Source organism: Biomphalaria glabrata, chromosome 6, assembly GCF_947242115.1.
Source record: "Biomphalaria glabrata chromosome 6, xgBioGlab47.1, whole genome shotgun sequence".
Classification (NCBI taxonomy): Eukaryota; Metazoa; Mollusca; class Gastropoda; family Planorbidae; genus Biomphalaria; species Biomphalaria glabrata.
Window position 1 is genome coordinate 48,805,409 of NC_074716.1, and position 22,477 is coordinate 48,827,885.

General features: G+C 38.5%; 1 protein-coding gene across 1 annotated transcript; it reads right to left on the reverse strand.

The window, feature by feature from the left end:
- Positions 1-603: 603 nt before the first annotated feature.
- LOC106056420 (uncharacterized) lies at positions 604-21,562 on the reverse strand. Its single transcript, XM_056033548.1, has 10 exons — positions 21,375-21,562; positions 19,021-19,221; positions 17,920-18,093; positions 11,629-11,772; positions 9,898-10,013; positions 9,150-9,369; positions 7,784-8,059; positions 6,096-6,803; positions 5,436-5,510; positions 604-4,238 (listed from the first exon to the last, which is right to left on the reverse strand). Exons 2-9 carry the CDS (start codon positions 19,079-19,081, stop codon positions 5,482-5,484), a joined length of 1,728 nt encoding a protein of 575 aa, XP_055889523.1. The 5' UTR covers positions 19,082-19,221; positions 21,375-21,562; the 3' UTR covers positions 604-4,238; positions 5,436-5,481.
- Between the last annotated feature and the right edge of the window lie 915 nt (positions 21,563-22,477).

A 22,477-nucleotide genomic window follows, 5' to 3' on the forward strand; every position in this document is an offset into this window, starting at 1 on the left:
TGTTTTTTTTCCCTTTTCCTACAGCGTCTGTGAAATATTTATACACAATAAATGTTTGCAAAAGGCTGTGATATCTGCTTACTTCTGGAGAAACGGAAAAAGAGGAGGGGGGAGTGATTTGACCTTGCAGTGGCGTTGCTAGGGATTTGGGGGACCCGGGGGCCTTGACCTCTTTATGGGCTCCTGCACATTGACTTCATGACATGAGATAATGGCGTAATATTTAATGTAAAAATAAATTTCAGACACATTTGGGGGCCCGGGGGGGATTTTTAAATTTGGACACCCCGCTACCTCCACCCTAGCTATGCCACTGAGACCTTGCGATCTATAGGGCAGATGAGGTTAAGGTCAAGGGTTAGCGAGCAGGGTGGATCAGATTGTTTCAGGTTAAACCTAAAAGAAATTTCAGTAATTGTTCGCACAGCTTCTCTAGAAAAAAATGCACTATTAATTTTCGAAAATATTGTAAGGCAGAATTTAAAAAAATTAAAAGTTGACCTCTTAGAGTTACTTAAACGAAATAATATTGAGAATTTTTCTTGTGCATGCTTAAATATAAGAAGGGTTATAAATATATCAAGACTTTTAAGAACATATCTTTATTATTTATATTTATACAATTTTAGTAACGAAGAACAAAAGGTATTCACCAGTGTTGCAGTAACAAATGTAACATTTTAAATAAGAACATAATACTGAATTTAAGTCAATAGCTTATACATAGTTTTACAAATATTTTCACAATCGGCATGCACAGTAACAGTATGCTATGGATGCTATTAAACTGTTGGGACAGAGTGTAACTAAGTCCGCGAATCTAAAAGCGTACGAGCGAGGCCATTCGTTACAGAAGGCCTCAACACCGACCTGCAACGTCACAACCTGTGGGCAGTTTAGACCAATAGCTCGTTACCATGTCGTTTCAGACCTGTGTCACACGTGCAATAAGGGTTCCTGTTCTGTTGTGTTGGGAGACATCTAAACCTCTCATTATAACCTCCCTCTTACTTAGTTTGTGGATGATAATAATTATAGCATTTTATACAGCGCTACTTTCATGCTTATAGCATGCTCTGAGCGCTAGGGTCCAATCTCATTTGTGGACCAGTTTGCAAGCTAATCAAATAATCGAGCCTACGACTCTATTATACCATTTTGTTTTGTTAGAGACGAGTAAACATTTTTAGAAACCCAAGCCTAGAGAGGAAAATAGGCACGATTATAGAAAGCACTGATAGTAGCTCGCAGACGAGTGTCATTATTTCCTTTACATAGCTGCGCGCCGAAATACATTTCAATCAATTCAACGAAAAAACGCACCAATTTAACAATTTGTATTTGTTTGCAACAAAGCACAATTGCTACAAAGGCAGTCATTACAAATAATAACACTATATAAATCATGGGCGTAGCCAGGATTTTCTTTCGAAAGGGGTGGGGGAGTTTCGGGAGATTTTTTTCTCTCCCCCCCCCCCGGGCCATATACATAACCCCAGAATATGTTCTTTATTGAGTAAGTGGAAAAACTGTAAACACCCAATCCTTGCCAGCAAGGGGTTCTGGGGGAGCGCTGTGAGGTATAGACGACAAATAGATTCTAGAGCAGGGGTCGGCAACCTTCTGAGTCGGAAGAGCCAAAATATACAATTTACAAAATTTCAAATTTTTAAAGAGCCACAAAAGTTGTTTCTCGCCTGCCAAATATAAATAGTACTCACACTATTTATTCTTCACTAACAAACGATGGAGCAAACAAATGCAATGTGAGAGATGGCTTTGCAAAGGTTTTAGAAAGTTTGGATAAATTTGGCTCATAGCATGTTTCTAGTTTGAAACACGACTTTAAATTTTCATTTATTAGTTGGCTTCATACTTTTCATTATATTCCTGCAAGAGAACCCTTGCTCGCACGAATATGTCAATCCAAAGATAGTCAGCATTCCAAATGCCAACTTCTTCACCACACTTTATTGAAATCTGGAAGATTGTTCCATGCGTAGAATCAACTCGCAGCATTTCTTCTAAATCTGTCCATTTTTGTTGCGTTACAAACACACATTTCTGTACCTCCAACACTTCCAACTTGCTTTTTAACTCTGTAAATTTTCTAACCCACAAAGCTTTACTTTTTAAATCGAGCTATTGCATTTGATCCAGCATCATTCAATTCCATACACCTTTGTGTAGATTTCGTGACTATGTGTGTTGAGATGGTGTACCAGGAATGCTAGAATGGTTTCGCTGGTTTGGAACTGCTCAAAGTTGTCAAGAAATTCATCATGGATTTTTTCTTATAACTGTGCTAAAGTAATTCGTGTCAGAAGTTTCACTGATTTTATAACGATACTGCTTTAGACATTGAAAATGAAGTAACTTACCGCTCTGAATATCTTCTGTAAAAAGAATTAATTTTTCTTCAAAACAAACCAATTCTTCTACCAAAACATAGGCTATGTTTCCCTTTCCTTGCAGTTTTAGATTCAGCTTATTTAACTTTTCTGTTTTATCCACCATAAAGTAAACTTTTTGCAACTATTTGTCGTTCTCTAATTCGGTGTGATAAATGTCTTTTTCCTTTACGAATGTATTTATTTCATTCAAGCACAAAGCAAAACGTTTCAACCTTTGGAAAGCGTCGCACTTTATTGTGAAGTAGGAGGTCTGAATACCGAGTCTCCATTTCCTTTAAGAGGACTTTAAACTGACGATGGTAGAATGCTTTTGACAAGATGCTGCTAACAATCTTGATTACCAAATTTATGACCCTAACTATTTTAGATTGAATTGTTTTGGACACAATGCGCTACTTTGTGTACTATGTAGTGAAATGTAAGAATTCCAAGGTTTAGTTTGCTTCGAAGAATCATTGTTGTCCCTTTATTTTTCCTGTCATATTTCTGGCTCCATCAGTTGCTTTTGAAATGATTTTATTGAAATCGATCTTATTGTCTTCAATGTATTCTTGTACGGCATTCCCTTTAGCTTCCCCTTTAGTTTGTCATGAGAGCGGTAGGAATCCTAGAAGTTCTTCCTTTGGAACTTAGGAAGACATATTCCTGACAAAAAGGGCAACATGTACCCTGTGTATATGTCGCATGACTCATCTACAGCAAGTGATAAGACAGAAGAAAGCTGAATATCATCCACTTGCAAATATGTTACATTTGAAGACATTTTAGCTATTCTATCTTGCACTGTTTTAGCGAATAGTGGCAAATCTTTCTTTTTTCAAGATTTATGGTGTGTTTTTGAAATCACGGAACATTTCTTCAGATGCACATAGGAAGCAGTCTTGATATACTCACCTGTAAATGGGTTGCCTTTTTGTCAATTTCTAGTGGTACCGCAAAGTCTACCAGATTAGCGTTACTCACAGATTGCTTCTAACTTAGAGAATGTAATCGCTTCTAATTCATTTACTTAAAACAACACACTATACGTCACAGCCAAAGCGAGTGGTGAAAATGCCCATTTGTCTTACGTCGAAAGAGAATTAAAACCTACATAAAAACATCCGACGACTGAGTCATTCGAGAGCTTCCGACGGACTGACGACAGTGACGACGCGTGTCACGGGGAAGGGGTGTGATGAAAAGCGAGTACAAGTGGCTGAGAAATAGAATCGATGCGTAATGTTAGTTAAACATTTCAGAACTATTTAAAAAAATGTTTCGATAAAATAATTAATATATGCGTATGGAACTAAAGAGCCGCAGCTTCACAACCAAAGAGCCGCATGTGGCTCGCGAGCCGCAGGTTGCCGACCCCGGTTCTAGAGGAAGGACTGTTTGAGATCCGGCGGAAGTGATCTGCAGGTTATGGGAGTCTGAGCTGTCTGGGACTAAGAGCCAGCCTTCCTGCTACCAGTGAATTGTATTGAGGACCTGGAGCGACACTGGGAAGTGTGTCGGTGGTCTGTACTAGTGTTTAGGTAGAAAAGGACTTGTAAAGCTTAAGACAAGACCCCCTGTGACTTGATAGCTTAAGGCCATAGCTCACTTAGTATTTTATAACTAAATTAATACAGCTTCTATTGTTACCTTCTTGCTTGCCATAAATTTACTACAATACTATAATAGCTCTCTCTCTCTCTCTCTCTCTCTCGCTTCCTTTCACTAAGACTAAACACTTTTATTAAGACTTCTGCTTATTCATGATAGCATGCTCAGTCTTCCAAATCTTTGCAGTGCATCTACCATTTGACAGTGACAGTATTGATGTGACAGACATGACATCTAAGGAAAAAAATTGAGAGTTATATTTTTAATAAAAGATAGTTTATATCATGGAAATTATAACAAGGTTTGTCTTAGAGCCCGAAGATTAAGGAGGAATGCAATATTTCACGTGAATAGGCAACCCTAGCTGTGACCTACATATTTTGCCACTCAATAGTAGACCTAACCGTTGTCTGCCGCTGGTCGGTTTAGGTTCTATTTTCACCGTCTACGTCTGTCCTCGTCAGTAGATTTCTTTTTGGTCTCAAATGAGTGGCCTTTGAGATCTCCAGCTGTCTCGCTCGGAAGCCGCTTGCTGTCAATAGCTTTCTTCTATACACTTGAAAAGTTGGCGACAAAGGCTTATCCCCCTTATATCTATATCTACCCCCAGCCCCCAGAGTTTCAAAAGATCAAATTATTAGATTAGGTTAATGTTTTTTATTTAAAGAACAAAGACCAATCGATTCTTAAAGTTAAGCAGTTTGGCAGAGCGTATTCCAACTTTTGAACCTTTTTCAGTATGCTTTCCTTACAACGCTTTTAATATTACTCACGGCTGTATACCTTATTATGTGTGCAAGCTAGTGATCTATTCTGATTGGCTGCTTTGGCGGGTGGTATGCGCTCTGGACTGTTGTCTCAGGAGGTTTGGATATAATAATCTTCAAATTTGAACGAACATCCGAAACATGTAAAACAAAGACAAATTATCTTAGTATCGCGAAGAATCCAATGATAGCCAGATATATTTATAGCTCAACAAAGTGTTTGACAGATAGCCTATATTTTTAGCTTGACAAAATGTTTGCCAGATAAATTTTTAGCTTGACAAAATGTTTGCCAGATAAATTTATAGCTTGACAAAATGTTTGCCAGATAAATTTATAGCTTGACAAAATGTTTGCCAGATAAATTTATAGCTTGACAAAATGTTTGCCAGATAAATTTATAGCTTGACAAAATGTTTGCCAGATAAATTTATAGCTTGACAAAATGTTTGCCAGATAAATTTATAGCTTGACAAAATGTTTGCCAAATAAATTTATAGCTTGACAAAATGTTTGCCAAATAAATTTATAGCTTGACAAAATGTTTGCCAAATAAATTTATAGCTTGACAAAATGTTTGCCAGATAAATTTATAGCTTGACAAAATATTTACCTGATTAATATACCTGCATTTTTAGACACGGCATTAAGCTATGCAACTTACCATTCACATTTGATACGCACAAGACATGACATTGATAAACATGGGATTAAAATCTAGTGTCGATAATATTTTGATCTGCAATATGAAAAAAAAAAGAGAGAGAAATAACATAGAATCATTTAGTAAATGATTATTACATAAACATCTACACGTGTTCAAAATTATTCTAGACTAGACGTATTACATAGACCTAACATAGACCTAAATCTCTTAGGGGCCAGGTGACTCAGACATCAGCTGCCGAGCTTAAGGTCGAGAAGATTTTATTCCGTGAAAAGTAACGATAGTTGGTCTCCGTGCTGACAACACAACACCATGTCGTGGCTCTGCCTTGCATGGGTGCTTGTGTACGACCGGACTATTGGACAAGAACAGGAAGACGCTGGGAGAGAGGAAAGAACAGTGTATCACATGATTGTGGAGAGTCTGAATTGTTGGAACTAAGGAGCCGACTTTAGTGCTGCCTGAAGTCTGTAATAGGGACCTGGAGTGAAGCAGGGAAGGCTGTCGTTGGTATTCAGGTTTGGTGGAGAAAGGATTGGTAGAATTAGGAACAGGACTTTTTGAATGTAGAAGGTTATGTGTTTGTCCTGGTGAATAAATACATGTATTTATTTACTGTATAACTTAGTCGAGCTGCCTTAGATTTACAATACTTACTGTTAACTGAAGACTGTTTTGGTCGAGTGCTCGTATTCGTTGTGGAGAGATTTGCGAGATTGTTTAGCATTACCGAAGAGTACGAGGGCGGCAGTGGCAATTGTTCTAACATATCTGATGCCGTTGTGGCGTCTGGGGCGCCGTGTTGGTTCTGAAACAGCATGCTGTAGTTGGGTGGGTCGGCCACGAAGCTGATGTTGTCATAGCCGTCATCAATGTCGTCATAGTCGTCCCCAGTGAGAGGGTGTGGCGTCGGGCTGCTGCGGTTGGAATGCACGGGAGTGGCGTGGTGCGAATGAAAAGGGCTAACGTGTCGGGAATGAACGGGGGTGTTTCTCCTGGAGCTAGCAGGGCTGTTGTGGGGAGAATGGAGCGGGGTGCTTCGAGGAGAATGAACAGGGGTGACGCGGGTCGACTGGGCTGGGGGTGTCCGACGCGAGATCAGGGGGCTGTTATGACGTGAGTGGTTGGGCGTGTTGAGCTGAGACCCATCGCCACGAGCCATAGACTCGGTCAAAGCGCCGGTCATCACCACAGAGTCCAGGTTGGCTGCGTCGTGAGATTCCGTGTTTCTTCGTTGCCTGTGCTTCCTCTTGATATAGCGGACACAGAATACGACGTGCACCAGTATGATGATTGTTAATATCGGCACGGCTACAGAGGAGACAATCACATACGGAAGTGAAGAGTCTTCATTGTCTGTAGAGCCTGCAACACAGTTCACAGCGTTAGTTTAACATGTAGAATGAAACCCATAGCCCATAGACAATACACCATGAGATGGTACATCATGTCAGCAGGCTTATGCGTCAAGGTCCCAAAAGAAAAGTAAAATTTAAAAAAATACCCCCTCTCTCAGACCATACGAACTATGAGGGAGATCATTTCTCTGAAAGCCAGATAATGCGATATGATCAATTGAATCATATTCATCTCGCCCCTCACTACAGTTAAATATATGTCTATAAAGAACTATTCTATGGCGACCTAAGCAGAATATTTGAAGACATTCTTCACTTGGATATTTCCGACTGGATATTGAGCACGAGGCCAAACCCAGATCCCAATCGCAGAAGAGTCCGTACTAGTACAGAAGCAGCTTGTCGAAACTTCCACAAACAAGGAACTTCCATAAACAAGGAACATACACAAACACGGAACTTACACCAAGGAGACCACAAATTCTGGTAACATAAACAGATTCCAGTTCTACGTCCTACATTATGGGTCATTGTAAAGTTTCGACTTTATAAAAGGGTCCCAGGGTCAAAAATGCTTGAGAACCACTGGTCAATGGTAAAGATAATCCACAAAAAAAAATCAAATGAACATTCTATGACATGAACTAATTGCTTTCTACATGAACGAAGCTACAAAAAGAAGACATATGTCTTTACTACAAGGACAGCAGTGTCCTACATGCACACACTCGATTCGTTTCGTTTTACAAATCTTTCTATTTAAGGTGACAAATGTTAAGCTAGAAACGCTACACTTAATAACTAAAAACAACGCCAACACTATAACGCCAGATTCATGAGTCCATTTATTTACACACTCTCACAGTACGAGGTTACACACAACACTCTGATATGAACTTTCTTACCAAGGGGAATAACTCTACATATTAATAACAAACACATACACATAAACACAATGTCAACAACAAATGGCATGACAGTACTCACAAGGCCTGATAGTGACATTAAGCTTCTGCTCCAGCCGGACCACGTGATCAGACCGGCACGTGTAGGTGGCCGTGTCGTCACAGTCCGTGGACTCGATGACGAAGTGAAGACGGTCAGAGTGGAGGGGGGTGTGCAGAGCGATGACGGTGGAGCCCTTGAACAGGCGGAGAAGGACCCCAGGGGCGTTGCTGATGTAGCAGACGAAGGAGAGCTCAGCCCCCATGGCCACTTTTAGGTCCATTGACTGCGAATTGGCCGTGAATGTCATAACTTTATCTGAAAAAAATAATGCAGTGCATAAATATTTAAACATTCTTTACCTTACCTTTCCTGTGACAGAAACTAATGTATTACATTTCTGAATTGGAAACATTTTTCCAATGCAGAGATAGAGATGCGCATACTTCATTAAAAAAAAAAAAGCCCACAAAAGAGGCAAAGAAAAGAGGCCTAAGGCCCAAGGATTCCTATGATGATAAAGCTAAAGCTGAATAGCGCAAATTCTGAGGTTTCCTTAAAAAAAAAAAAAAAGAATATGTCACGTAGCAGAAAACAGCTGTTAAGTATTTATTATTAGTTTTCCGCAAGCGTCTATAGAGCAAGGTCAAGGTTAATTGTCGACGCGCTCATGAAACAAGCATGTTTTCTTGGAACAGAAGCTAGCAAGTTAATTCTAAAAAGGAGCGATTTTAATAATATAAATTTTCTGAAAGAACCGGGAAAGTCCGTTGTAGTTATGAGATGGAACGAAGAGAGTTAACTTGTTTCATTGTATTGTACAGTGTGTATATTTGATTAAAGTGATTCCTAGTTCCAGGATTAAAGCTTTATATTTATTGTTAAAGGATCTTCATGGTTTGAATTAATAGTTTGCATTTGAATCTCCGCGATAACGATATATTGTTAGAATGTTCAATAATTGTTTTTAAAAAATCAGAACATCAGAAACGGATTGTCTGATCAACCCAATCTTATAGTAACATCAAGACATCTTCACATCAAGCACTTCAATACAGATGATCGTTAGAGTAAGCGAATGATAGATTCCGTTTACCTTGCAATCATACAGTATTACGATTGTTACCATATGCATATTAACGATGAAGCCAAATAATTATTTTATAATTAGTTATAATTGATATTTCTGATCAAGAGTAAAGGTCAGTGGTGCCCGAATTCTCCAGCCTGGAATATCACGTAAATATACCACTTGCGTAGTGATTTAGGACCAATTGTCTGAGACTCTTTATTTGGGAGCAAGTTTCGAGGGTTGGATAGCAATGCGTTGCGGGCTGGGCTTGACCCGCGGGTCGTAATTTGGGCATCACTGGTCTAGCATTACTGATTATCAAGAAAGGTCATTTACCTGTGGATTCTAGCGACAGCAAGTGGCTGGTAACCGAGAGATTCGGGCGCTGGACAAACTGGTCCAAGTCGGGTTCCGCAATCACCTGGAACATGGAAACGTTGTGGTAGGTGCTGAGGTCAAGGACGGCCTGGATGGTGCAGGTGGTGGAGTAGAGGTTGTGAACCCAACTGATTCGGTGCCAGTACTCGGTATTGATGGTATGCATAACCAGGGGAGGCTACCGACGTAAATAGACATTTGAGAAAAGTTAGAGAGCTTGGTATTTCTGGTCCACTACACATTACTATAACAATACCATAACATAACTTTTAGAACCAGACAATACTAAAGTATAGAGCTATACAATGTTTATATTATTTCACTCCGTCTGTCTGTCTGTCAGGATTCTTGTACACTCCCCCCCCCCCCACTTCCCATTCTCGGATCAAGTTGAAACTTTGCACAATTAAAATTGTAGATGACAAACACATTGATCATTTAAAAAATTAACCAGTTAGTTGATTAGTGGTCATTAATTAATTTGCTTTACATAGCAAAGGGGGAAATAAATATTGCAGCATTGAGAGAACTGCAAGTATTTGCCTTCCCCCCCCCCCCTTATAACAAGATTTATTTTAAAATAGTATTTTTAAAATATTTTTCCTTGTTTTTTTTTCTTTTTATTCCTATTTTTGTTCTGTCCAACCTCCCCCCCCCCCATCGCCCCCCCCCCCCAAAAAAAAAACAAACAAAAAAAACAACTTACGGTTGTACTCAGCGTACACTTCCCCCTGGGGAGCACCAAGAATCTACACGTGATGTTGTACACATCCCCAGCAGACGATTTGATCGGTGCGTCACACTCCAGCTCGCGAGGTTTCACTAAGATGACATCAAGTTTGGGGGTTAACATGTTGAACTAGAAACTCAGAGGCGTAGTAAGAGAAACGTGCGCCCCCTCACCCACCCAATTTTTTTTCCATGAACATCACATAGAAATGTAGGCTTATAAATAAATAAGATTCCATATATATATATATATATATATATATATATATATATATATATATATATAATTCTATTATTCGCTCAAGAGTTTGGACGAGAAGAAGAAGTAAAGGAAAGATCACTCTTTTATTTCTGCGGAAGAACTTTACGAGCCTTGCGTGTAGCGAAGTCATACAGTATATCATATAAATTCTATTTCCTACATAGATCACGCCCAACAGCAAGAATCAACAAATGTTTCAATTTATCTACGAGAATTGTTGAACTTATGTAATTCTTCATTAGTTTGAGGCGTGAGAAGCTTCCTTCATTAGATTACAAAATTTTTTTAATAGCGTGTAGGATTGGCATTTTCCATATTGAATGACACCCCAAAATGACAATTTGTGTCTATATATTTCAGGAGATTCGTATGTATTTTCTAAAGATTTTAATACTTTCCGGATATTTCCAGGACTTTTTCGTATATTTTGCATTTTCAGGAGATTTCCAGGAGCTCCTGGTAAATTGACAGGAGGCCGCATGAAATCTGTTTTAAGTTATACAATGTTTTAATTTAATAATTTATACATCTAGATTTAACGTGGGTCCTATGAAAGTGCGGGGCCAACTGCAGTCGTATAAGTGCGAAGCCCACTGCGGTCACCTAAGGCCGGCCCTGCAAAATAGCGGGGTATGCTACGCCGCCGGTCGACTAGTAATAATATAATAAAAATAATCTTAGATTGTATTGCCTAACTATTTTTTTAGTCGCCTCTCTGCGTGTGGCGCCCCTTCCTTGTCTCCCCTCACTACGCCTCTGTATGAACTACTTTGATCTAACAGCATGCACATCAGATAAATAGACAGCGATTATTAATGATTAAAGATTCTCAGCTACCAAAATTGAATGTAAATATATTATTTTTAAATCCAATGTATGTTTATAGACTATAAATAAATAAAAGTATGGTCTTAAATAAATGTGTCTATAGGATTTTATCATTTTATTATATGCCTAGGAGTACCTTAAAATATATATGTATATAAATAAAACAATATCAATTTTTGCACACACACACACACACAAGCACAAAATAGGATGGAAATAGTAAATATGTATTAAAGCCTTGATTATATTACCAGTATATTTTAATAGGTATTTTTTTCGGGGAAACATTTTTGACAGATAGACATATAGTATTGTTACTTTCATTAATACTAAAGACTGACTTTCTGATTTTCTTTCTCTCTCTCTCTCTCTTTTTCTCTGACTTTCTGATTTTCTTTCTCTCTCTCTCTCTCTTTTTCTCTGACATTCTGTTTTTCTTTCTCTCTCTCACTTTCTCCCTTTCTTTATCTCTTTCTCTCTTAGTTTCTCTCTCTCTTATTCTGACAACTTTAACCAATGGTGTTTCTCTCAATAGATTATGGCTGTTATTAATGACTTTAGTAATAGTTAAATGCAGTATGGGACCTCTGTCTTTCATAGTAACAGTCTACAGTTTACCTGCAACAGTGACATTAGTTACATTCAGGTCGGCACCTTGTTGACAGATGACCTGACTCAATGACTGGTTCACATTGAAAACTGTCAACGATGACCAATGAACGACAGACCCTGGGGAGGGGTGCCTGTCCTGTACCAAATATACTGAAACAGGGGGAGAAACTCAAGATTAGAAAACTCCGAACTATGAGTTATAATTTAATTCTCATTTTGTTATCTGAACGTCTTTAAATAGTAAAAATACTAAATATTACTCTACATCAGTGGTTCCCAAACTTTTTCCTTAACGGAACACTTCGCACATTCTAAGTATTTAGCGGAACATCTTGCTTATTTTTTTTAGAGAGAATTAATTGTTTGTAAAATGTTTGACATGTTTCGGATGTTCCTTCAGAGTTGAAGATAATTTATTTCCTAGTCCAAACCTACCGCAGGACGACGGGGGATAGGAGCGAGCAAGGTTTGAACCCGGGATCATTGACAGTCCAGCGCAAACCGCACGACCAGACAGCCATTGACGTTGGGGGGGTGGGGCTTCTAGTTTATTATTCCAGTTGTTCATGGAACACCTATTCAGGCCTCTTGAAACACTAGGGTTCCGCGGAACACAGTTTGGGAAACACTGCTCTACATATATCTATTTAAAAACTGAGAAGCGAAATAGAAATAATAATAACAACAAACCGATCACGTGACAGGGACATAAAACGTGGTCATTAGATACACTGTGATAGTCATACAGTTCCTGTACCGTACACAACTTTATCTCTTTCTCTCCTAATCGACGATACCATCGTTGATTTGACCATCATTAAATTAAATTAATATTTAATTTTAAAAACGTTTCTTTATGTTATATAGTAGGAGCATGCATTCCCTTTTAACCCTATACCAACTAAAACATTTTCTGATCACAACGAGACAAGGCTATTGAAGCTTAATCGTAATATGGTAGTGAAATACTCATGAGCAAAATGAAGAATTCCGTCTGAATGTGAAACAATAATTATGGAGGGAAAGAGTTAAATTAGCAATAAAGAGATACAGGTATTAGACATGAGATTGTAGATAAGACTACTACATAGGTTTAACTATATGTTGCTAAGTTCATAGCAACGCAATAGATAGATTCCTAATGTAAGGAACTTTTTTTTTCTCTTGACAATAGAATGGATCACTCAGATGGGCCACTCAGATGGGTCACTCAGATGGGTCACTCAGATGGGCCACTCAGATGGATCACTCAGATGGGTCACTCAGATGGGCCACTCAGATGGGCCACTCAGATGGATCACTCAGATGGATCACTCATATGGGCCACTCAGATGGGCCACTCAGATGGATCACTCAGATGGGCCACTCAGATGGGCCACTCAGATGGATCACTCAGATGGGCCACTCAGATGGGTCACTCAGATGGGCCACTCAGATGGGTCACTCAGATGGGTCACTCAAATGGGTCACTCAGATGGGCCACTCAGATGGGCCACTCAGATGGGCCACTCAGATGGGCCACTTAGATCGAGACCATTCGTCGTAGAAGACCTCAACACTAACCTGCAACGTCACAACATGTGGACAATTTAGACCTATAGATCGTTGCTACAACACAGTTCTGATTTAGAACTCGTTAAGATCTAGTCTAGATCTACATCTACGTAAAAATATAACCAACGCTTATAAAAACTTCAATAAAATTGAAGCAACTTTAAATTTACTGTTATTACATAATTACGGTAATACGACTGACTTCACCGTGTTGGCTCTAGACCTAAATGTAGTCTGCAGCCAAATTTACATTTATTATTTTTTTACTTTGAAAAATTATAAAGGTCAAATAAGAGTTTTCCCCGTGTGAACAACGAGCATGTAACTCTTTTCTCAGCGATGTACATCAACTGTTCATTTCCTAGGAAAATCGTTAGAGCCTTTTTTGAGATCAGCTGTCCAGGTTCCTGGATGCAGGTTTCTGCTGGATCCAAATTTCTGCTGCATCCAGGTTTCTGGGTCCAGGTTCCATGAACTTCTGACTTGAATAGAGGCATTGTAAAAAATAAAGAAACGGAGAGAGTAATAGAAAGAGGAAGAGAGAGAGACAAAAGAGAGAGAGAGAAAAAAAAAGAGAGAAAGAGAGAAAGAGAGAAAGAGAGAGAGAAAAGAGAGAAAGAGAGAGAGAGAGAAAAAAGAAAGAAAGAGAGAGAGAAACGAGAGAAAGAGAGAGAGAAAAGAGAGAGAGAGAGGGCAAAGAGAGAAAGAGAGAGAGAAAAGAGAGAAAGAGAGAGAGAGAGAAAAGAGAGAAAGAGAGAGAGAAAAGAGAGAAAGAGAGAGAGAAAAGAGAGAAAGAGAGAGAGAGAGAGAAAAAAGAAAGAAAGAGAGAGAGAAACGAGAGAAAGAGAGAGAGAAAAGAGAGAGAGAGAGGGCAAAGAGAGAAAGAGAGAGCGAAAAGTGAGATAGAGAGAGAGAGAGAGAGAAAAAAGAAAGAAAGAGAGAGAGAAAAGAGAGAAAGAGAGAGAGAAAAGAGAGAGAGAGAGCAAAGAGAGAAAGAGAGAGAGAGAGCAAAGAGAGAAAGAGAGAAAGAGAGAGCGAAAAAAAAAAGAAACAGAGAGAGAAAAAAGAGAGAAAGAGATAGAGAAAAAAGAAAGAAAGAGAGAGAGAAAAGAGAGAAAGAGAGAGAGAGAGAAAGAGAAAAGAAAGATAGAGAGAGAGAGAAAAGAGAGAGAGAGAAAAGAAAGAGAGAGAGAGAAAAGAGAGAAAGAGAGAGAGAGAGAGAAAGAAAAGAGAGAAAGAAAGAGAGAGAGAGAGAAAAGAGAGAGCGAAAAGAGTGAGAGAGTTAAAAGAGAGAGAGAAAATTGAGAGAGAAAAGAGAGGGAGAGAAAAGATTGAGAGAGAGAGAAAAGAGAGAGAGAAAAGAAAGAAATAGAGAGAGAGAGAGAAAAGAGAGAGAGAGAAAAAGAGAGCGAAAAGAGTGATAGAGTTAAAAGAGAGAGAGAGAAAAAATTGAGAGAGAGAGAAAAAAATGAGAGAGAAAAGAAAGGGAGAGAAAAGATTGAGAGAGAGAGAGAGAGAGAGAGAGAGAAAAGAGAGAGAGAGAGAAGAGTGTGTGTATATCTTAATACCAGCAACTCCTCACTTTAGACTCAGTTCACATGTAGATTTCATGTTGTTTTTCCCCTTCCTTCCCCAGGCATGTCAACAAGAGACTAAGAAGTATGCACTCAAAGACACTCATGACATTATTTTTAATCTTTCAATTTATCTTCAGACCAAGTAGCCCAAGATTACCCAAGCTCTGTACAAGATGTACCAAGGTACAAGTTTTATGCAATGCTAGTGTTATGCAGCTTCTGCTCAAATAAGCACTCGTTTTTCCTGTCCATAAATAAAGGCTATCAGCAAGACAATGAGGTCAACAAGTTTGAAGATTCTACGCCTGTGACGTCAAGGGAGATAAAAATATAAAGGACTGACAATTTCTTTTAGATAAGTGAGAATAACTTCACGCGTGAAGATGGTACACGGGTAGCTAACCAAGACCAGTCATTATTGTAGGCCTCAACACTGACCAGAGAGGTCGCAACTTCTGGTCAGTGGAGACCAACAGCTCGGCTCAGCGTCGTGCAACCTACGACCTGGTAACGAGCTATTGGTCTCCAGTCTCCACTACCCACAGGTTGCGACTGCGCAGATCAGTGTTGAGGCCTACTATAACAAATGGTATGGGATCTGTCTATAACATGCATTGTACCTATTTATCTTATATCTACAGACGTTACTTCAAACAAGAAGATGATTACGTCCTACGCGTGTTCCTAGGTCAATCTATTCATGAATGTTCACCAATGACCTAAATTCTGCCAAGTCACTGGTTTTCCTGGCTAGCTCAGGCAACCCATTCCATGCTCTAATAGTGTTCCTATGTCAATCTATTCATGAATGTTCACCAATGACTTAAATTCTGCCAAGTCACTGGTTTTCCTGGCTAGCTCAGGCAACCCATTCCATGCTCTAATAGTGTTCCTATGTCAATCTATTCATGAATGTTCACCAATGACTTAAATTCTGCCAAGTCACTGGTTTTCCTGGCTGGCTCAGGCAACCCATTCCATGCTCTAATAGTGTTCCTATGTCAATCTATTCATGAATGTTCACCAATGACTTAAATTCTGCCAAGTCACTGGTTTTCCTGGCTAGCTCAGGCAACCCATTCCATGCTCTAATAGTGTTCCTATGTCAATCTATTCATGAATGTTCACCAATGACTTAAATTCTGCCAAGTCACTGGTTTTCCTGGCTAGCTCAGGCAACCCATTCCATGCTCTAATAGTGTTCCTATGTCAATCTATTCATGAATGTTCACCAATGACTTAAATTCTGCCAAGTCACTGGTTTTCCTGGCTGGCTCAGGCAACCCATTCCATGCTCTAATAGTGTTCCTATGTCAATCTATTCATGAATGTTCCCCAATGACTTAAATTCTGCCAAGTCTCTGTTTTTTTCTGGCTAGCTCAGGCAACCCATTCCATGCTCTAATAGCACTAAGGAAGAAGGAGCATTTGTACAAATTGTGCCAAATGTAATTTGATATAGGAATTACTATTGGACTGTTTATTACATAACTAGGTCGCTAGAGCAATAAACCATTGAATATCTGTGCGCGTAGAGATTTCTCTAAAACACTATTGAATATTACGTTCGGGTTTGGTGTGCGCAGATCAGGAATGAATGTTGATTGACTATAGTAAATATTTTCTAGCCGTGGGCCTTCAGTTTTAAAAATGTCTATCTTATCTTATCTTATATAATACAGACGTTACTTCAAAAAAGAAGATGATTACGTCCTACTCGTCATGCATTTAGTCATGCATATTAACCAATGACTTAAATTCTGCCAAGTCACTGGTTTTCCTGGCTAGCTCAGGCAACCCATTCCATGCTCTAATAGCACTAGGGAAGAAGGAGTATTTGTACAAATTTGTCCTAGCATATGGGACGAGGAATGTGCCTTTATCTTTGTGTCTTTCAGAGTATTTTATTAAATTTTGTTTTTGTATTTGAAGATTATGGTTCAGTGTTTTATGTATGATTGCTACTTTACTTTTGAGCCTTCTGTCCTGAAGGCTTTCTAAATTTAGTGATTTTTAGTTAATATAGGCCTATAAGTCAGAAGGTTAATTCGATGTCTCTTTATGCGCATGCCCAGCATCGTAATTGAAAAACAAACTTCCTGTAAACTATTTACCCAAGACTTTTATCGTGTTTTTTTTTATTATGATAATCATCGAAATACATTATTTTTACAAATCAACAGCCTATTATATGTTATTTATCGAATAAAAATACACAATTTATTTCCTAATTGCTTAAACTCTTAAAATTTCTGAATTCAATTTTCTTTTCTGATTGAGAAAGTATTTCAAGTTAATTGATACATTATTTTTTTTCCAGCCAAAAACACAAGTGGACCTAATATCTTTTTAATCACTTATTATGAGTTACCCAAAAAATTTTTCATAACTCCAATTTACATTTCATTGTAAAGGTTACAGTATGAACAGAAAAGTTCCCTTTCAGACCATGTGATCTATAGGGCAGATGATGTAAAGGTCATCTGCTTCTGTGGCCTACGGTTAACGAGGGCGTCATGTGGCCAGCACAACGACCAACCTCCTTTACTTTTCCTCAACTAATGTCAGGCACCCATCAGAGCTTGGTGGACTCAGAGGCGACAGAAGATTCCGAAATTAAAAATCCCAGGATTCGAACCCCAGGCCCTGGTTCGGAAGTCAAGCGCCTTACCGCTCAGCCACCGCACCCCCCATAATAATTCATAGGGTACAAATATTGTACACATTATTTCTCCCAATTTCCATTCTCGAATTACCTTATAATTAATATTTTTTATTTAAAAAGGGAAGTAAATCTTGCAGCCTTGAGATATACAGTAGTTATGCGGTTCTTTCACTCAGACAAGCTTAGATTTTCAAAAATTATTTTTTTTAAATTATAGTTTGCATGTTGCTGTTTTTTTTGTTTTTTTGTTTACCATTTCTCTAATCAAGTCAGAACTTCATGGAGGTCTGAGGAACCTGGACGCTGATCTCAAAAACGGCTCTAACAATTTTTCTAGAAATTTATCAGTTGATGTGTATCGCTGAGAAAAGAATTACCAGCTCGTTGGCCACACGAGTAGTGTACCTGACACCAGTTGGGGAAAAGCAAAAGCGGTTGGTCGTTGTGCTGCCCTATAGATCGCAAGGTCTTAGAGGAGAAATTTGAAATAAACGGACTCACATTTCTCAAAGTCTTCAGAGGTCAAGGAGCATTGAACTACATTCCATTCCGGGAGACAGGTGGCGACACTCTGCGTGACATTCTTAGCGGCGATGCTCCAAACGAGGCTGTCTCTTTCAACCTCGCATTCAAATGTGTATGGCCTGTGCTCTTCAACGACTATGCTGTAATTACCTGTAGAGTAACATTATGGTTTGTAAATCAGAGAAACAAAAACGTCACCAAATGATCGCTTCTAGTGCAGTAAATCTCTGGCGGAAAGACGCATTACGAAATTACCAGCGGATGTTACTGGAAAAGAAACAATACTCAATTCACAGAAAACGCTTTCTTCTATAATCTGCAGTAAAAAAAAAAAAAGAAGTTTGCCTAGATGCAATGCTTCTTTTCAAAACGTTTTGCTAAGAGGAAATGCTTTCTTCTAGAAAATTGTGACAGAGGAAATATACATATAACATCTATCAAATTCCTCACAAATTCATAATGCGATTCTTATTATATCTACCAAACTAGTCTCATTTTTATTATGCAATTTCATGCTCCGATACAAATAAAATCTAACAAACTTCCAAATGCATAATGCAATACATATAACATCTATTAAACTCCCTAATTCATAATCCGATGCATATAACATCTATCAAAACCAGACCAGTCGTTGTAGAAGGCCTATACACTTGCGACGTCACAACCTGAGGAAAATGGAGACCAATAGCTCGTTGCGATACAGACCCTTGACGTGGCACGATCTATTGGTCTCCACTGCCCAAAGGCTGCTACGTTGCAGGTCAGTGTTCCGGCCTTCTGTGACGATTGGTCTTAATCAAACTCCACCAAATTTGATCATGTGATCTATGTATCTATCTAATTATATCTCAATCAATCAATCAATCAATCAATCAATTAATCAATCTATCTATCTATCTATCTATCTATCTATCTAATTATCAATCAATCAATCAATCTATCTATCTATCTATCTATCTATCTATCTATCTATCTATCTATCTATCTATCTATCTATCTATCTATCTATCTGGAAAGATCAAAACAATAAAACAATTCTTAATAACGGATATTTCTACAATTAGAATAACTCACCGTAAACAATGATCATTAGACAGGAGACTGTGTAGTAGGTCAGGAGGTAACCGATTCTCATCTCTCTATCTCAGGATGTTTTCACACAGCTTCTTGTTAGACAGCGTATTGATCCTACGGCTTCTAAGATTGAGATCCGTTGGTGTGTTCATAGTTTGTCTAGACTCAAAATCCCGAGGTGAACAACATTGATTTTTAGATCTGGTTGTCGAGAAGTGTGCGTTTTATTTAGAGAAATAGAAGCTTGATAAGTGTTGACAAGTCATAAATACTAATGCTAGATATTGTAGGCTTACGCCTTGACGTTACAAAGTGAGACATGAACTAGATTTGCAGTTAGCTGCCTAATATTACAGACGTATCTTGGGTGGGTATTTCCTATTTAAAACAACTTTTATGATGTTTAGTTCTGAATAAAATTTAAACAATCATACTTAATAAAGTAACTATATTAATATGTTTTACACATTTAAAATGACTTCTTAATATTTTATTCATATTGGTACTTTTTGGATCCTATTTGTTCCGTCGTTTGATTGGCTATTCTTGTAGAAGTCCATCTTATTCTATCAATCTTAGCATTCAGCTTCCCGCTTCAGCAATTAAATCCAATTTTCCGATTTACGGAAGTTAATCAGCGATGAAAGCACCCTACCATATAATTACCATACAGATAACTTGCTTTTTATATCAATAATAATCAATAGCAATGATATTTAGTCTACTTTGTACAGCAACTTTAATTTGAACGATTCTATTTGTAAGCTTATAACAGAAATGATGTGCATTTGTGCAGTTTTGATGAAACTTGGCCTGAATATTCCCTATCCTTTAAAGAAAAGGAGGCGCGGTGGCTGAGCGGTAAAGCGCTTGGCTTCTGAACCGGGAGTCAAGTCTCGAATCCTTGGATTTGTATGTCGGGATCTTTGGGCGCATATATCTGCATTCCAGATTTGATGGCAAACTACTAAATATTGCTAGACTGAGGGCCAAAACTAAAATCAGAACCACCCTCTTAAGAGATATGCTCTTTGCGGACGACGCAGCAGTAGTGGCACTTTCACAAGTGGAGCTTCAGTCACTAATGTCCCGCTTCTCTAAGGCTTGCAAAGAGTATGGCCTAACCATTAGCACAAAGAAAACTAATGTTATGGGACCACCTGCTACAGCACCACCATCCATCCTCATTGACGATAACAAGCTAGATGCAGTAAACGAATTCTGCTACCTTGGATCTACAATTCAAGGTGACCTGTCACTAGAAGAGGAGATAAAAAAAAAAAACTCATAAAGAAGGCCGCATCAACCTTCGCTAGACTTCGACCAATAGTTTGGGAAAACCAAAAGCTCACCATAGCGACCAAAATAGCTACTGTACGTCAGTGAGTCGTGGACTACCTACACAAAGCAAGAGAGAAAACTAAACTCATTCCACTTGCGCAGCCTTCGAAAGATCTTGAAAATAACATGGAAACAAAGAGTGTGTAATAGCGAGATCCTCGCGAGAACGGGCATTCCCAGCATCTTTACGGTCCTCAGGCAACGCCGCCTGCGCTGGCTCGGACATGTTCGCCGGATGGAGGACAATCGCATCCCAAAAATCATTCTGTACGGGCAACTTGCGTCTGGCTCAAGAAAAACTGGTCGCCTCCACCCCCGTTACGTGGATGTGATAAAGCGGGATTTAAAATAAGTGAACATTGATACTGACCATTGGGAAGACATAGCCTTAGACCGCATTAGTTGGAGAGAGACGGTGACCAAGAAAGCTATGGGCAGCGAGAAAACATGGGCCTCAGCTCTTGAAGAAAAGCGTGCTATACGGAAAAAGGCTAGCTCCTCTACCACCAAAGCGAAAGCCACCTTGACATACAATATATGTGGACGGGAATGTCTCTCCAAAAATAGGGCTCCACAGCCACATGAAAAAAGTGTTCGAGATGAACCATAGTCGTTCTACGACTGAAGGAAGCCAATGATGATTTGATAGTTTTAGAGGATGTATGGTACATTGGAATTCGCCACCTTACAAGAAAGCATACATATTTTGTTTTTAAAGTTTCATTTCCAATAACCAATGATTACAGACAACGCAGTTTTCTTGTAGCGTTATGCAGACTAAATCAAATTCAAATGACTAAATTAAATAAAGCTTGACTTCGAGTCCGAAGGTTAATGATTAATAAATGATTAATTAAGAAAAATTATTAAACGCTATTGAGTTGAACATTTTTTGAAAAAATGTGATTAAATGATCTAAAAACAATAGGCAGGCCAGTGACTCACAAAATTCACAGGAAAACAAAATCACATTTAAATTAATTATTTCTACTTCAACAGAAATCACAGCGCACCATTTGATCTGATCCAGGAATGAAATAAATAAATATCATTCCAAAAATAGGCGTAAATAAAAAAAATAAGAAATAATGCTCCGAAACAATATCTAGATCTATGGACTGGTGTGAGCTGAACAGTAGTACCAGCTCCTGGATTTAAGGACAATGTGATATGCACCCAGTGATATGCACCCAGTGATAACACTTTTTTTTTCTTTCTCACGTGTAGTTCATAAATAAAGTCGTTACAGCAATCATTATGTCCGGACTTTGGTTTTCTTTTTCTTATCAGTTTGCAGGGAGTCTCAAATGTGTGGAACTGTTGTCTCTTTATATTTTACACTCATAACATTGTGTGATAGGCCTTGATCTTGTAGTTGTTGATGGCTTTCTGACTTCGACAGACTTACTCTGGAGATGTCTGGGTTTCTTGTACGAGTGTATTAGATGCGCTTAAACTACGAAGTAACAAGACCTACACATGTAACAACTAGAAAGACTAAGTCCAGACCTTTATGTACTTGAATGAAGTTTAAATACTGAAAAGGCCACAGTCGAATCTCTGTCCGTAATACGAAGTTATCCCCCCTAAAGTCCTAACACCAACTGACTGGTGACTAATAATAATATCAAGAGCCTATAACCCTCTAAGCATTGACGTTACTCAATGTCGCGTTCAAAGTCCGACAACTGTGGTGCTTAGCCCAGGGCCTTCACTTACTTAGATCCGGCACTAACAAATACTATTTATAACTTTAGATGAAACAAACAATTAGGAATAGTTAGGAAGCTAGGGAAAGAATTGGGGCCGTTGAAAGGTTATGGTTATCAAAAATAGATGTCAATAATGAAAACGAATAGCATTAACATTTATATGTAGGCCTAGCTGATTAACTTTATTATGAGTGGGTGTCCTATCGAAAATATAGTACACTCTAGGTAGAAATTGAGAGAGGGCGAAAAATGTCAACAGCACAAATTTTTTTCTATCTTTTTTTTTTTATTTCTTTAAAGGAATTTTGTAGCTATACAAGAAATTATATATATTTTAAGTACTTTTAGTAGATACACAAGGACTTTTAAATTTTAAATTATGTTTGTAGATATCCAAGGTCATA

What these genes read in the sequence shown, in the direction of transcription:
- LOC106056420 (XM_056033548.1), bottom strand. Translation starts at nt 19,081, where the DNA reads ATGAGAATCGGTTACCTCCTGACCTACTACACAGTCTCCTGTCTAATG. An exon ending in AGTGTACGCTGAGTACAACC is followed by an intron (nt 9,370 to 9,897) that starts GTAAGTTGTTTT and finishes TTACGTCGGTAG; the next exon opens with CCTCCCCTGGTTATGCATAC. An exon ending in GCTGTCGCTAGAATCCACAG is followed by an intron (nt 8,060 to 9,149) that starts GTAAATGACCTT and finishes TATTTTTTTCAG; the next exon opens with ATAAAGTTATGACATTCACG.